General features: G+C 42.8%; 2 protein-coding genes and 1 pseudogene across 6 annotated transcripts; all 3 read right to left on the reverse strand.

Moving 5' to 3' along the window:
• Window positions 1–3,996: 3,996 nt before the first annotated feature.
• On the reverse strand, window positions 3,997–5,312 carry LOC108027074 (protein zerknuellt 1). Its single transcript, XM_017098288.3, has 2 exons — window positions 5,209–5,312; window positions 3,997–5,147 (listed from the first exon to the last, which is right to left on the reverse strand). Exons 1-2 carry the CDS (start codon window positions 5,293–5,295, stop codon window positions 4,161–4,163), a joined length of 1,074 nt encoding a protein of 357 aa, XP_016953777.1. The 5' UTR covers window positions 5,296–5,312; the 3' UTR covers window positions 3,997–4,160.
• Window positions 5,313–7,193: 1,881 nt separating this feature from the next.
• Window positions 7,194–10,972, reverse strand: LOC108027415 (homeotic protein bicoid). 5 transcript variants are annotated; one of them, XM_017098855.3, is made up of 4 exons: window positions 10,595–10,972; window positions 9,638–9,713; window positions 8,645–9,582; window positions 7,194–8,307 (listed from the first exon to the last, which is right to left on the reverse strand). In XM_017098855.3, exons 1-4 carry the CDS (start codon window positions 10,745–10,747, stop codon window positions 8,020–8,022), a joined length of 1,455 nt encoding a protein of 484 aa, XP_016954344.1. In that variant the 5' UTR covers window positions 10,748–10,972; the 3' UTR covers window positions 7,194–8,019. The 5 variants fall into 5 exon arrangements, with proteins under 5 accessions (XP_016954344.1, XP_016954342.1, XP_050745093.1 ...); XM_017098853.3 differs by having other exon boundaries at window positions 8,645–9,597; XM_050889136.1 differs by having other exon boundaries at window positions 8,645–9,597; window positions 9,638–9,739; window positions 10,595–10,677.
• An 808-nt stretch (window positions 10,973–11,780) lies between these two features.
• On the reverse strand, window positions 11,781–13,599 carry LOC108027017 (uncharacterized; annotated as a pseudogene).
• Between the last annotated feature and the right edge of the window lie 2,362 nt (window positions 13,600–15,961).

Raw genomic sequence — 15,961 nt, forward strand, 5'->3', positions numbered from 1 at the left:
AACACAGTGCACGGGGATAAATAATTGCAGTGCGGCAAAAGGAGCCTGAACTGGTTGTAGCACCATTTCGCTGCTGCCAGCTAACCGGCAAGCCAGCAAATGGACAAACGACAACGACACCAAATTGCTCACATGACGCACCGCATTTTTTATTCCGCACGAATTTCGTTGTTGGTTAGCAAAGTTGGTAACGCTCCTTGCGGCCACCACTCGCCGCCTGGCGGCATCATCAGCATAGATTGCCATTTCGACGTAATTGTTATAAATGAATTCCACGTAATTTAATTATGGGTTTTAGACCGATGAAAAATATACCGGCCAACGGGCCATAAATACGGACCAACCCTGCAGATGGGAGGTCACATGCTGCATATGCTGCGTATGCGTATCAGCTGTTGGAGAGGGTTGAGGAAGTGCCCGAATCGTCCATGAAATGGGAACACTTTTATGGAGAGGGGATTGTGAAATCAACCTGAAAATCAAATGGATTTGGGGGCGATTGCTATCGAAACCGTCTGATTGTTTAGAAACCAATCTGTCACACCCTCTAATCGACGCTATTTAAATTATCGCGAGAAAATGTTAATTGTGTCTCCAAATCATCGAGTTAATAAGCCACTTTGAAGAGTTTGAATGCCCTGTATTCATAAGCGAATTCCTATCCCTGTGAACGTATTTATAATTAATATATATATTGTTTTTAAAAACATATTTATGTATACGCACATAATAACTTTTAAATAAAATATGTGGATTCCAAATATGTAATGATATGAGATAAGCCAATAATAGGCTTATATATAGTTAATCATTAGTTTTAAATTTTCATTCACAACTATAAATGAAATGAATTCCGGAACATATGCTTGGCACAACATCACGACTCTCGACCCAAGTGACTCTTCTCCGGGTCGGCACAACAAAATTTCTATTGAAAGCCCGAGAATTTCACTTGGGATCCCGGATGCTCCACTGCCGTCGACCTATCCCCTAGCAATTGGCATTCAAATTTTGAAGTGATTTTTTTCACGCACTCACAATCTTCCGTGGAATACGAAATTAGAAGAGTTTTCCGTGCCTGCTGTTCACTATATATGCATATTTTTGTGGGCCAAAACCGAACATCCCCTGCATGTGTGGAATGGACGGAAAGTTTTCTGGCCCAGCACGATTTGTTTATACGACAGGTGTTGGCCATATCGGTGGCGTTGAGGGACTAACACGTCTGTGAAATGTCATAACGTTTAAACGTGCCAAAAATATCCAAATTGAGCCCACAACAGTTGGGCTGAAAAAGGCTACAAAAAGGCTACGACGAATGAAATTTAGTCAAAAAGGATTTTGGTAGAGTTTTTCGTTTTATAAATTATGGTGCACTTCCTCATAATTGAAAAGTAGGTTTTTACTGAAAAATAACATAAAAAGATTTAGAAAACAAATTCTTCTCTTTATTAAAATACTTAGATTCCACAAACAAAAGTTGCAGTCAAAGAAAAATTGTCTGATTTTTATGAAATCACCATTAATTATTATAATAGCCTTATTGTATAATACATTTTTGTATTATTTTTTAATTCCATGAATGGTCTCAGTATTTAAGCTTAGGAAAGGTCAATTTTTTAAAAGGTGCCTATATCAAACATTTTAATCAGGATGTTTTGCTTTGAAAGCAAATTTCTTAATGTTGCTAATTATTTCCAAGAAGATTTGGTTGCTTAACCTTAAGTTAAAAAAAATAAAACTACTTCAGAATTATATTCTATTCTCTATACCACAGATTTCGAAATAACCCTCTTAATTAACTTTCACGGATTCCCGGCCAAAACTGAGCGCATATCTCAGCGAAGCCATTTCATTTGCACACAAAATACATTTCGCTCGGCTGCGGCAAGGATTCCAAGCACTTGGCTTTCGAGTCCTGGCCGCGAATTCAAAATTCATTGCCAAGGGAGTGGGGTGGGCTTCGGGTGAAAGCCCAAAGCTTCCGAAAGGCGATTAGCCATAAAAATTATAGATTCAATCTAATTACAAAGAGCTGCGGTTGGGCCTTGCGGAGCGGGCGTGCGACTCCCAAGTGAATATTTAATTTAATTAACAAGAAACAATTTGAAATGTTTTTCGCCCAGCCTCCGCTGCGGCTGCGGAATTTATTGTTATGACCAGGCCAAGACTGCGGCATTGTCATTGTCATCAGGGCTCCGGACTCCCGCCCGCGCCCCACTGCCAGCGCTCGATTCCGGCTAATAAAACCGCAATGTTGCCACCGAGCGAATGATTGAGCTCAGGAATTGGCTAACTGGAGCAATGGGAACAATCTGTGCGCTGTTGGACATGTTTATTACATTGGCATTTCGCGTAATTGAAGCTGCCCGCGGAGAGTTGTTTACTTGTTCCTGCTGTTTCCTTTTTATGCGAGTTTGATTAGCTGCCTCTGATTGCCGGGCGATTAGCCACGCCCACGCTCCTCGGATCCGGCATCTATATTCATTATGGCAGCCCCGAAACATGTGCAGGACATGCTCCCGGCGAAGGCAGCCGAGCCAAAACCAGAACCGAGGCGAACCGGACCACATGTCAGGAAATGTCAACAATGCGCATGAAAATTCCAAGGGTCCACCCCCTGCGCAAGGTCCTCCCCTTTGACCCGTGACTTCCACATGGGCACACTCTGAAAAATTGGTCATAACTTTGAAAACAAACCTCTGAAAATAATTATGGAGTAATACAAAACACCAGTTTTTATATATAACTTATTATTTAAGCTTGATTCTAATATATTATATTGTTAATCCGCGGATCCATTGGTAGGGATTGGTAAAAGGTATGTAATATTAAAAATATTTAATAAACAGTTTTTGAAACAATAACTCTCCCCAAACCCATTCCTAGATCTAGTGTTTTCAAAATTTCATTTTTTATAAATATTTTTAAAGCAAAGTAATGATTTTTGCAGATTGCTATATATAAGTATTTTAACAACGGAATTTTTTTTGTAGAAGTTCACGAGAACTATTTTCTAAATTCAGGTTGTACGACATTTAAAAACTTTCACACGAATTATTTTTTCTCAGTGCACACTTTTTGACTGCTTCGGCCGTGGCAAGTGCGAGCTACAATTTCCTCCCAGGGGAAGCAATTTGCCACACACACAGCACTCCATTCCACGCCACTCCCACCACACCACACCTAAGGGCCCAAGGACCAAAGGGATGGGTGTGCTCGGATGGAAGGACTGGTGGAAATTCCTTGGAGCTGAGGCTGAGTGCCGCATTTCCGCGCTGCAAGACGCTGGCCAGCCACCGCAGCCAGTAGCAAGTAATGTGTGCGGTTAAATGTCCATAAATCAAATCCTAACACTCCACGTCCGCCGCTCAAGATGACCAACGGAACCCGCTGTAACTGAAACTGAACCTGGATCCGGATACGGATACGGATTAAGAATGGACGTGGGAGCAGACGGAGAAGGGGAACGAGAACGGGGCTGGACCTGTCCGAGTAAATGCGGTTGACACTTTTCTGGGCCCTAATAGATGGGCGATGCAATGGAAATTCCCGACTTGACCTCAAGTCGCCCGCAATGGGACATTAAATGCAAAAGTGAAACCGAAGACAACTGGGACACGGGCTAAATGCTAAAAATTACCCTTTCTTCTCCCTTTCTCTTGCTTTTTTGTTTTCCCCTCCAGGAGCCAAGCTCCAACTAAGGGGTGGTGTGGGTTAAAGGTTAAAGGATACTTAAAGGATTGATGAGGGAAAAACAGGAGCTAAGGCAAAGTTTTGTGAAAGTATCTACAGCGAGCTGATCGTTTTCATTTGCTTAAAATATTTTGCATACTCTCAATATAAATGGGACTAGAGAGACAACTAAACAAAATGAAAAAATGTAGTTGGTGCTCACCTATTTATATTTAAAGTCCTAACATTATTTATTTTTATTAATTTAAAACAAATTAATTATGGCTTTAATAGTTTTATTTATCATATATAATCCTTATGCTTAGGGTCTAATAATATTTATAAAAAAAGTTACAGAATAAACTAAAAATACAAATGGCTTTTGTCACTGAGTAGGGATAGAATTTTGCGTCCAATTGCCAGAGACGATTGCTTAGCTCTGTTAAAATTAAACCTATATGTTCTGAGGGAGGATATCATCAAAATCAATTGGGATAGTTGAAGCTGGTGGCGCAGGGATTTATGTGGGTAATGCTCAGCTTTCGGGACTTGGCAGCGGGTTCGCCCCACGACAGATTCAATGAGGGAGCCGCGTGCACGCTCGTGGGGATCTGATTGTGGGAGGCCGGGTGCCAGGACTGGGTGGCTAAAAGCGGAGCAGACTTCGACTTGGACCAGGCTTGGGCAGCTGCCTCCAAATCCTGCTTGATGCTCTGCAGGACCAAATCCACATTGTAGGAGTAATGCCCCGACGAGGAGCTGGAGCTCGAGTTGGCAGAGGCTCCCGTATGGGAAATGCTTGTTGCCGGAGCAGTCGTAGTTTGTGCCAGGTGCTCCAGTATCTCGCTGAGATCGGAGCTGGAGCACATGTTGGCGTTGCTGTGGCTGCTCGCATTGTTGGTAGTAACTTCGGTCTTGATTTTGACTTGGCTGTAGTCCGGCTGGGCATTCACCGGGGCCACTGCCACCACAGGCCGCTTTTCTGCTGCCGCGGAGGCCTCCCTGGGATCCTGGGAGTAGGACATCAGCCGCTGCACTATGCCGCGATGGGCACTCTGCTCCGCCTGGGGCTGAGCCAACTTGGCGGAGGTCTTGGACTCGCGGTGGCCCTGGATGTCCTTCTTGAACTTCATGCGCCGGTTCTGGAACCAGATCTTCACCTGGCGCTCGCACAGAGACAACCGCTGGGCAATCTCGATCCTGCGCGTCCGGTACAGATACATGTTGCTCTTGAACTCGTTCTCCAGCTCCACCAGCTGGACACTGGTGAAGGCGGTGCGCGATCGCTTTAGCTTCACCCTCTGTGAGTCTTGGCTGGGCTGCGAAGGCAGGTTCTCATCCGAGGACACCTGCTGCTGGTGGAGCTGCTGGGAGGAGCAGTGGTCGTTGAGCGTGGTGGGGTTAGAGTTCATCTGGCTGTAGTTGGGGGGCAGGCTGAGGGGGTTCACAGCGTGATGATGGCCGTATATCAACTAAAAGTAGGGAGATAACTTATAAGTTTGGGTTTGATTGTGTTTATTTTGCTGTACTCACTTCGCTGTATTTCACCTCCGAGGGAGTGGCTGTGTAGGGGGCCACCTTGGCCTGGTGCACTGGATAGTAATGCATGACGGATGACATATTCTGTGATACTGCCGACTGAGCTGTCAAAAGTGGAATGATCTGCCGTCCTAAGCAAACATCAGCCTTATATACGGATCCGTCTAGGTAGAGGACCCGGGCAGGTCAACTCCTCCGACGCATCGTTGCGAAAAATTTGCCTAAGCCCGCGAGTCGTAAATCTCTTCGTCGCTTGGCTGGCCGACTGGCACCTCGGAGACTAGCCAAGTCCGACGACTCCCGGCCTCTGGCTATGGGCAATCTAGAGGCTTGTTTTGATCGGAATCCTGCCAGGATTTGGCGTTGCGTGAGAGACAGTGCCAGGGTCCCAAGTCTCGCCAGGTAGACGGCTGATGATCATCGGAGATCCGAGGCGATTGTTGTCCAACTTGTAGCACCTGTTGAAAGAGCCTCCGCTGGCGGCGCTGAAAGTGAAACCGAGGCTGTTGTCGCGGCTTTTGGTCGCTCGCCGTCCGCAATTATCCTCATAATGCAATGAAAGCAACGCTGCGAGAAAGGATGCTCCTCGGGGTTTTATGCTCGATTTAGACAGTTTATGGCTTCGTTTGTTGCCAGGAGGATGTGCCCGAGAAACCGTAGTCTCCGGCGCGGCGAATGCGTGTCCGACGCGGTCCTCCGGTCCCTTAGGCTTCCCATCCTCAGTCCTCGGACCCGGGAGTTGTTCGCAAATTTTATTACTGGCGCTATCGGATTTGCTCCTTCTGGGAATTCGCTAAAAATACGCTGGAACAAAAGAAAAGTCATGGCAGGATAACCGTGTGGAAATGTACAGTTGAGGAGTTCTTAACTTAGAATAATAGAATAACTTTAAGCCCAATCCTCATGTAAATTAAAAATATTTTTGATATTACTTATAGAAATATGAATTTAATTAATTTATTTAATTATCTGCTTAATGAAATAAAAACAATTGTAGTACTTATGTTTTTACGAAATATATGTATATCTGATTAAGTTAAATAAAAAACTCGAGTTGCCTTACAATTACATTTTTTGATAAAAGCTACATTCTTGTATTTTATGTCAGGGTTGTTGCCTCATTTTGTGGTATAATATAACTTCATATGCTGACAATTTTAAAATAGCAGTTTTTATAACATTTTTATTCGTTTGAATTGCTTATTCTAGAAAAACCTTCAGAAAACATATATTAGGCAGATAGAAATGTAAAATATATAAATATACCTAGGTGGAAATAGTAAATACCTGAAAACTTGCTATATATCATAAAATAGAGAATATTTGAGTCTTAAACTTAAGAAACCTAAATATTATAATGATAATGTGTTATATTTATAATTAAATACTAAACTTGTAAGCTATAAATAAATAATTATATTTCTTTTTTGCCATCTTGAAAAAGCTAAAATAGTGTCCTAAGCAAACATGGTGTGGTCAAAAATAAGAATGAGTTTTGGTCAGGTTTTTCCAAAACATCCATAATCACCCTTTTAAAACGCGCCCATTTAACCGCGCCAAGGAGCAAGATCAATAAAAATTACAAAACTGGGAGAAACCCGATCAACGTTCGTTCATGTAGAGCACGTTTTGGATTTCTGGGTTTTCCAAAATTTATATCAAAGAAAATAGGGCCAACAAGTTGCCTGTCGGCGCCTGTACAGTGCCTACCTAAATAGTGCGAACGGGCAAGGATCATCGGGGAAGGTCGTGGATCAGGTAGCTATATAAACACAGGCAGCTGGTGCACAAGTTTTATGATCCGCGGGTGTTCGCGGAAAAATCGCGAATCACATTTTATGGCATGCATGTGTGAGTGTGTGCCATAAAATGCATTTTTAAATTCATAAGATTTTCGGGAAACCCAGATACTGTTTTCGTTCATCCTGGAAAGAGACGGAGAGAGGACCTACATGTCCTTCGGAACTCGTTAGTATGTGTAGCTAGTCACAGCTTACTCTAGCAGAGTACATCTTATATTTTCCGTATTAATATATATTAATATAGACAAAACTTAAAAATACAACATAAAAGGTGCACCTTTTTAAATTTAATTTGAGGCTTAACAGATTTCAAAGCGGCTTGTAGTGAAAAATAAAATAAATGAAAAGGGGTTCCGATGGGCAGCAAATAAATCACTGAAACTAGAACAAATGGTCTACATAAGTTGAGAAACAATTTGCCAACAATTCTTGGTTAAAGAATGTGCAAATGTGTGATTATGTTAGACACTTTGGCATAGCATAGAAATTGAAAATATCACATCGAATATTATTTTTTAAATGTTCGATCTTTAAGGGGTAATCTCTTATTTTGATTACCACCAAGAGAAACATTTTGCATTTCGATTAGTACAGTTTTTAGCTATGCCAAATTGTTCAAGATAGAATTCGTTTGCTGGCGCGGTAAAAAGGTATAGGGCGAAAACTTTCCCTGGAATACGTTCAAGCCCATTAGGCCTCAAATGGATCTGTCTGGATGTTCCTGGGCTTTAGTGGAACAACCTGCCAGATGCCATCGAAGCAAAGAGCGTATTGCAGGGGAAGTTGGAAATTAAAAAGAGTATCAGCACAAGGGGGATTGAAATCCGTGTCGCCACTGACTAGGCTAGTACATTAAACTTCACTAAAAACAATTTACACGGAACTTAAGTGTAGGCCTAACTTACTACGCGTACATATCTACAATCACTTGGTATTTGTACAATCAGGAACAACAGTGGTTAACCTAAAGCTATTTGTCTCTTTGGTACGCCGCTTGTCCAGGCTAATTGAAGCAGTAAGCGAACTGCGAGTTGCCTGCGGCGTTACGATGGGGATTATACGCTTGCATTATCGTATCCATCGTGCATTGATACTGGTTCGTCTCGGATATGGTCACTCCCAGACCCATTCCGAGTGGCTGCTGGGATCCCTGTGGGGAAGAAAGTTTGCCAAACTTGGCAAAGGCTGTGCCACGATTTCCGGCTCCTGCCAACGCTCTTAGACCAGTGCTCATGTCGTCGCTGCTGCCATCGTCGCAGCTCTTGTCCAGACCCTTCAAAGGCTCTAAGATCTATTGAGAGAACGAACATGATAAAATAATTTTGAATAACAGTTAAAAAATAAATAAAAAAGTAAATACTTAAAGAAAAAGAGCTATTGGAATTGCTAAATTCTGAAGAGGGCAGGGCTTCTCGGTTAAAAATAATTTTAGTTTTAAAAAATGGCAAAAACTTTAAAAAATTCAATATTAATATATGATTTGAAATGAATTATAAAGACGATCTGGGCAAAATAACATAAAATTAATCTATATCGTACAGAAAATGTTTAGGGTAACTGAGCTTTGGTCTATAAAATTGTTAATCTGGATAAAAAAAGCAAAACGGGGAGATGGACTCTTAGCTGACCTGAAGCGTCGTCTTCTTCCTCGTTCCGTCGTCCATGTCATCGGCCTCCGTCTCGCCAACGGCTGTGGCGCAGGGTCCGCCAATGCCGATGCCGCACAGACTGGGACTCTCGTCATTCTTGGGTGTTAATGGCTCGTAGACCTCGGAGCCCGGCGAAGCAGCGCCGCGGGCCATAGCCGATGCGGATGCAGTGGCGCCAGTCATCGCCGGTCGCATGTAGTACGAGCTGTTGAAGTTGTAGTCTGCCTCCGGTTCGTCCTTGACCAGGACGCGCGACGCGCTAGGTGGCTTTTGCTGAAAGTCAAAGTGGTGGTACTGCTGCTGCTGCGCCGGCTGCTGCTGCTGCTGTTGCATCTGTGGCGGCACATGGTTGCCCTGGTGATGCAGCTGCTGCTGGTGGGGGTGGACGTGCCCCTGCTGCTGCTGAAAGAACTGGCCGCCAGTGGCAGATCCTGGAGCTGCTCCGGAGGGGTACTGCACATGCGCCTGTCGGTTGGTCAGGCCGTGGTTGTGGCCTCCATTGTAGTTGTAATAGGCGTTGAAGGACTCGCCGTAGTGCTCCACCATGTGGGCTGTGGGAGTCGAGGGAGTAGGCGATGGGGTCAAGGCGTTGGGCGTGGCTCCTCCGCCCAAGCTCAGGGTCTGCAGACTAGGAGGATCGCCGTCGCTCTGTTTTAGACCCGGTGACAGCGGCATCCCCTCGTACGACTGATCCTTGTGCTGGTCCGACTGGATTTTGTGACGACGCCTACGATTCTTGAACCAGATCTTCACCTGGGCAGTGCCCAGGCCCAGCTTGGCAGACAGATCCGCCAGCCTGGGTGCCGTGAGGTATCGCCCCTGCAGAAAGTGCTGTTCCAACTCTGCGATCTGGGAGCTGGTGAAGGTGGTGCGAGTGCGGCGCGGTCGTCGCATCACCAGGGAGTCGGGCAGTTCCTCTGGGGGGTACATTTCTGATAAGGCGATGGTGGACAATGCCTACCTCAAACTCACCTGGCTTGGGCATCTGGTTGGGCAGATAGGGCCGTATGTAGTTGTAGTTTATCGCACCCGTTCGCTCATCAAAAAGCTTGAAAGAATCATTGAGTACACTATCTTTATATAAAAACATGAATAGATGGTTTGCTTCGGGGTCCGAAGCTTAAAGAATAATATTATTTCAGTAAGGTTAAATTTGTATACTTGACCCCTGTATAAATCAACAGTTTTCGAGACATCTTATGTGTCGAAGCATTCATAACAGTAAGAATCAAATGATTTAAACCTCAGCCTGTAAAGTGATTTTTAATTATGGTATACTGGATAATTTTGCGTTAAAAGGATTGAAAAACAATATTTAACAATCGAATTAAGTAGCCTACTTCAAATGACACGCCTCCACAGTGTTTCGAACCACCTTAGAATACAGTTGTCATAGGAAATCGTTTTGTATTATTGAAACTGACCTATTCATGCAGAGTTCCAAGGTAAACAATGTTTTAATTTGTTATATTAATGGTAATATAGTAAGCCCCAGAACTTTTACCAGTTTTATACTATCAATTACAGTTGAACATCTATAGCAAGGAAGCCCTTGGTTCGAGATTTCGATTATCGGATGATATAATGAATTAATACTGATCATAAATGGTATATCGGTGTCGTTTTTATATTTTCACTCAGGTACAATAACCGTTTTATTAGTCGCAATAAATATTAATAAATGTTTCAGTCTTCCAACTTCAAGTAACTAGGTTCTTATACACGGCAGTTCAACTTATGGAAGCTCTACTATAATCAATTTTAAGATCGCTCTGTAGGGATTAGCTAAGCATCGGCGATGACATCAATATGTTTACATAGCCTAATGGAAATCTTTGAATTTTTGTGGTTCACCCTACGGAGGCTGCACTGTATTCATGCTTTACTGGGCGACCTCCCATTCTACGGGCCCATGGCCATTCCACTCACCAGATCGAAGGGATTCCGGAATTGTGGCGGCAACTGGAGCTGTGGATGCTGATGATGGGGGTGCGGATGAGAATGCGGATGCGAGTGCGGATGTGTGTGCGTGTGGGGCAGCGGATGGTGGTAAAAGTTTTGATCTGGCGGCGGTTGCGCCATTTTCCCCAAACACTCCGCAGCGCTGTTTTCGGGGATTTTCCCGCGCCGCGTTGATAAATTGCAAGTGGAATGTGGAAAATATCTTGTATCGTGGGTAACCGGTTACGTTCGAGACGTTCGCGAACTTATTTCGCCAACATTTTGCGATTTTGCGATCCACTTGCTTCGCATCTGCAAGGCACCGTTAATTAGGGATGGGAAAAGGAGGAACAAATGGAGGAACCAACTGCGTGTCGATGTGATCGATTATGGGATAATCACAAGTTAATCATAAACATTATGCAGTTTTACTCAATGAATAATTAAAATTTTCTCCATATAGGATTTTACTTTTAAACGTTTGCTGACGCCCAGACGTTTCCAACGGAGCAGTCTGGCAACGCCGTAGCGTGGTGAGTACACAGAATTTCCGACAGAGGGCGCAGCACAGAAGAAAAGCTCCCAGTTGGAATTCGGGGTGCAGCTATCGCTCACTGACAATATCTGAGTTACACAGGCTTCGGCGGTTTATTTGAAACGAATTTTGCAATAAAGTTGACATTAGAAGTTGTTTAAGAAACTGTTAAGAAACTAGGTCATTTACAAATGACCTATTTTCCGATTAGTTGTAAGCAAAAATAAAGCTATAAAGGAAGCTTAAAAGGTTTTTCAAGTACTATTTATTAAAGTATACCCAAAAGAAAGAGCACATTTATAAAAGCCAGAGATAGAACCAAAGTAGAGACAATAAAAATTGTAGTGCTAGAACCTAAAAAGAAATATATTTTTTGCACACCAAATTCGACACTATAAAAGGGTGACATGATTGTACGTGCAGAACTTATACACCCCTTAGGCGGGTAAGAGTAGGACCTTAAAAATTAGGATATAAATGTGGACCGCCCTAATGTACATGTATGATAAAATTTAATCACTTATTTTAATCACTTTTTAATATTGAAAAGAGAGATTGTAGATTTTATTAACTTCCATCTAAAAAGTGATTGATTAAAAAAAATGTAAGAGCTTGGCGTTAAAGAAAGTCAAGGTATTTTCAATTATTAAAGCTAAAACTGTTTAGCTCCAGCATTCTTCTGAGGAATCGTTTGAAATAATTATCCTTGCAAATACAGTACTGCTTGGCGGTTTGGTCGTCGACACACGTGGAGCCCGATTCACAGCTGTCGAGCACTTCCACCGACCCCGTGAAGTTTTTGAAGAGAACGGTGGCTCGAAAATCGGCCGAGTTCTGGTTCACTTTAAACATGGTGCGATAGGTGGCCACATCCGTATAAGGCACCATTGAAACTCCGATCTAGGTCGATTTTGATCTCAGTATGGTGGATGTATTTCAAGGTCAGTTTCGAGCAAAGGCCGCTGAGGTTTCTGCCAGCCAGGAAGTCGTTGATGCGCCCTATCACCTGGGGACCAATCCTGCAGTCTTTTGAATGCCACGCAGGTGCAGTAGTGCTCCGGTATTCCGGCGTCCTCACACGTTCTCGACACATCGATGGGCAGGAATATCGACTGGCATTGGGACAGTCGGCTGCTTTGTCCGGTTTCTGGCCACCTGCACTGCCCCCAGTTCGATGATGTGCTTCAGGGTGTTGTGAAGGTCGTAGTTGGAGGTCAGGCGGTTTTGGTTCAGCCGGAGAGCGCGCACATACTCGGGATATTGAGCCCGGAATCAGGGCGGCAGGTATGGGTACGGGTTCCTCCAGGAACCCACTGGGCAGGTACATGATTTTCCCAAACCGAGCGCCATGATCCGATAGGAATATCATAATGCTGTGCTCGAGCACTCCATCTGTCTGGAAATGCAGCAGATATTGCAGGAGATAGTCATTATCTTCGAGGGCACCAGAAAAGACTCCAAATGGGACGCTCGTGCACGAAGCGCCTGACGAAATACCTGGCCATGTCGTAGGCCGATACAGTACCTCAAGGCGCAGTCGTGGCACTTCCAGGACTTCAGGTCCCACTCGAAGGCCTTTTAGAAGGTCCTGAGGTAGTAGTCGGTAGGTTGCTCCAGCAATCCGGGTACCATACAGTTGAATGTGTTTATGCCACCCTCATCCTCGCCAAAGGCAGTGAGATAGCTGGCGTTCCGGAAGTGCATCCATATGAAGAGAATCTGATCCAGGCAGCCCCTTTTGCGCCAGTCGCATATTTTTTCCATGGCCGAGTCTGGGTTATAGCCAGTGAGAATGGCCAGCAAGTTGGGGAAGGTGTTGTCGCCTTTCTGCAATAGGGATTAATGATTAGCGCATTTAGTAATGATTTCATCCACCTTGTTGTATCCTTTCAGCTCAAACCACCGCTGCCCTTTAGGAAGTTGTAGACTTTTGGTATCGCTCGACGCAAATTTATCCGCGACAGGCTGTCGCAGCTTCCTCTTAGCCGGCTCCAACGAAAGTCCTTTGGGAGGTGGAATGTATTGGATGAGGATATAGCTGCCATGCCGCCGCTTGCGCATGATCTCCTGATAGTAGCACTCGTACTTCCCCTTTGTAGATTTCAGAATAATGGAGGCTAGTGTTTCGTTGATGAACAGCACATATCGCCTTAGGCTGGCGTAGATAGGGGTAACCAAGGCGCTTTCGTCAGAACAGCTTTTGGCTCGAAATGATCCACAATGAAATGATCTTGCAATTGGCAGTAATCACAAAGAAATAAGGACCTGTATCCTTCTCCTCCCGACGTGGTGACCCAGGCAGGTCATCTAATGATTCATTCAAAGAACCCCATATTTTACACTCCTTGATGCCGTTTTGATGCTTAGCATTTGTTTGATTTTTAAAATTGGGAATCACAATAAGGGCCATAAAGCAGATGCATGTCCATTGCAAAATGGAATGGAATACGTTTATCATGGCTTTAGAATGCGTTTTGAGCTTCTTTTGATGCTTTTAGAATCCACGTTCTGAACTTCGGTGAAAAGATATATAATACTAGCTAGTTCTGGTACATTACAAGATGTTCGTATGCTGTTGCACGTATTAAACAATTAAATTTGACCCAGTAAATAATATCTGTAGAGAAAGAACTCCATCAAAGTTATTGCTAATTTTATCAAACAAGCGTTGTTATTGGTTTATTTATACGTGTTACATATAGGGAAAGGGTGTATTGTAGTCGTTAAAAAAATAAGGGAGTTTCGGAATATTTCTGTCTCTCGTGCTTGGCATGGTTTTGATATATTTGTATACCCTTGAAGAGGGTATAATGATTTCAGTCAGAAGTTTGCAACGCAGTGAAGGAAACGTTTCCGTCCGTCCGTTTCTACGCAAACTAGTCTCTCAGTTTTAAAGCTATCGGGCTGAAACATTCTCAAAAGTCTTCTTTCTATTGCAGGTAGTATATAAGTCGGAACCATTAGTCGGAAAATATAAAAAAATTATATACTTTGGTGTTTTTAACATAAAACCTTCTAAGCTTGGAAATAACATTTTTAAATTAGTTCTGATTTTCGAATTAAATTTTAATAATATCGGACGACTATATCATATAGCTGGCATAGGAAACAATTTATTTACTAAGGTTGATTATTTCTTATAACTGCAAGGGTATAACTTCCTTTCTTGTTTGAAGTGTAATGTGGAAATGATTTTATTTGTCAATAACTAACTGTAAAAGACCAATAGGTGGCGCCTTTTCAAGGCAGTTCTATTAAAATGTTCTTCTATAAAGTTTTTTTGTACACGTGCCTACTAAAAAACTTTAAGTTAAAGATTTTTATTTTCAATAGATTTATTATAAACTTTGCTAGGTATCCTACCCTAAAAAAACTTGTTTAAACTTTTTAAAAATATACCAAAAATTAAATTAATAACGAAATATGTTTAGTACGTCTTACGTGGCATAGCTGTTCTTAAAATAAATTCGGGAAGTCAGTTGACCTTTAGGCAAATGTCAGAGGGCCTTAAGTGAAAGATTTTTTAATGACATTTACCGAATAATTGTCGTGTTTGCTTTTGGGATCTGGCATGAGCTTGTTGCTGTTGGCTTGGCTTTTGTTGCTTCTGCCGCTGCCAACTGGCAACAAAAGTCAATTCACAGACACTCTAGTCGACGGCGGAGTCGGAGTGCAGCCAAAAGGCAAACAAAATACGCGCACATAGCCAAAGCCAAAGGATACACACAAAAGTACAGTGGTTGCTTAGAAATGCATCTCGCGGTTACCAAAATAGCAGTCTTAAGCAATCTCAATAAATTTAAAACAATAAAAAAATAATTTTTATTTTAAACAATTGTATATGGTGAGGAAATAAATAAAATTGTGCATTTTGGAAAACTTCCAGATAAAAGGTTTTAATAAAATTTTAACATAAATGTATGTATATAAAAAAACGGACATTAGAAATTTAAAATATTCTAAAATAAGTACATTAAAAGTGCTTTGAACACCAAAGATCAACATAATTTTATATAATTTTAAACTATTGTGATATGTCGCAAAAGTATATATAGGGAAATTATTTCGTAGGCTAAATAATAATAAATAAAGTACCTATAATAACATTTAACATCTCGCTAAGCGGTCCTTGTAAATCAATCGTTGTAAAATAAAGTAAATATTTTTAAAAGATATATTAAGTCCTAGGGACAACAATAAAAGTGGTAGCTTTAGCTTGCACCACCCCCTAAAACTGCTTTTTAAGTTGAATACAAACTATCTATTATCACAAGATAATTACAAACTCCAAAAAAGGATGTGCGAGGAACCACTGTGCGGAACTGGGCCACAAATTCACACGCAGTGTGTGACAAAGGACTATTCCCCTCCCGGCCGGCAGCCCGGCTGCTGAATGCCCTCCGTGTGTGCCGCTGCCGAAGCGAAACACCCAGAGAGTCACTGACAGAAACAGGATTCGGGTAATAAATTACAAAATTTGACATTTTCTGTTTTGGATCCGCTTGCGCCTGAATGCGAGCGGCAGCCCTCTCTCTCGCACGCCATCCAGCCGTCTCTTTCGCTCGGTTTCGGTGTGTGTCCAGTCCGGTCGAGCCAAGTCGACCGTTGCACAAAGCAGCCAGGACCTGCCTGGATCCAAAAAGGCATCGACGCAGTGGTCATAATGACGCTGCCGGAATGCAACTGAGGCCAAGGATAAGCCGCAACTGTGAGGGGACAAGGAGGGAATAGAAGCGCCCTATGCGGTCCACAGATAGTTAACTGGAAATTTATTATTTTACACAATTTACAATTATCTGATTCGAATGTGCACTCAGAGA

Source organism: Drosophila biarmipes, chromosome 3R, assembly GCF_025231255.1.
Source record: "Drosophila biarmipes strain raj3 chromosome 3R, RU_DBia_V1.1, whole genome shotgun sequence".
Lineage (NCBI taxonomy): Eukaryota > Metazoa > Arthropoda > Insecta > Diptera > Drosophilidae > Drosophila > Drosophila biarmipes.

Bases quoted from the DNA above. Each gene is read 5' to 3' on its own strand.
- LOC108027074 (XM_017098288.3), bottom strand. From the start codon at position 5,295: ATGTCATCCGTCATGCATTACTATCCAGTGCACCAGGCCAAGGTGGCC. The intron at 5,148-5,208 runs GTGAGTACAGCA...CCCTACTTTTAG, and splicing joins CGGAGGTGAAATACAGCGAA to TTGATATACGGCCATCATCA.
- LOC108027415 (XM_017098853.3), bottom strand. From the start codon at position 10,747: ATGGCGCAACCGCCGCCAGATCAAAACTTTTACCACCATCCGCTGCCC. The intron at 9,598-9,637 runs GTGAGTTTGAGG...TCGCCTTATCAG, and splicing joins CAACCAGATGCCCAAGCCAG to AAATGTACCCCCCAGAGGAA. The intron at 8,308-8,644 runs GTCAGCTAAGAG...TTCTCTCAATAG, and splicing joins GGAAGAAGACGACGCTTCAG to ATCTTAGAGCCTTTGAAGGG.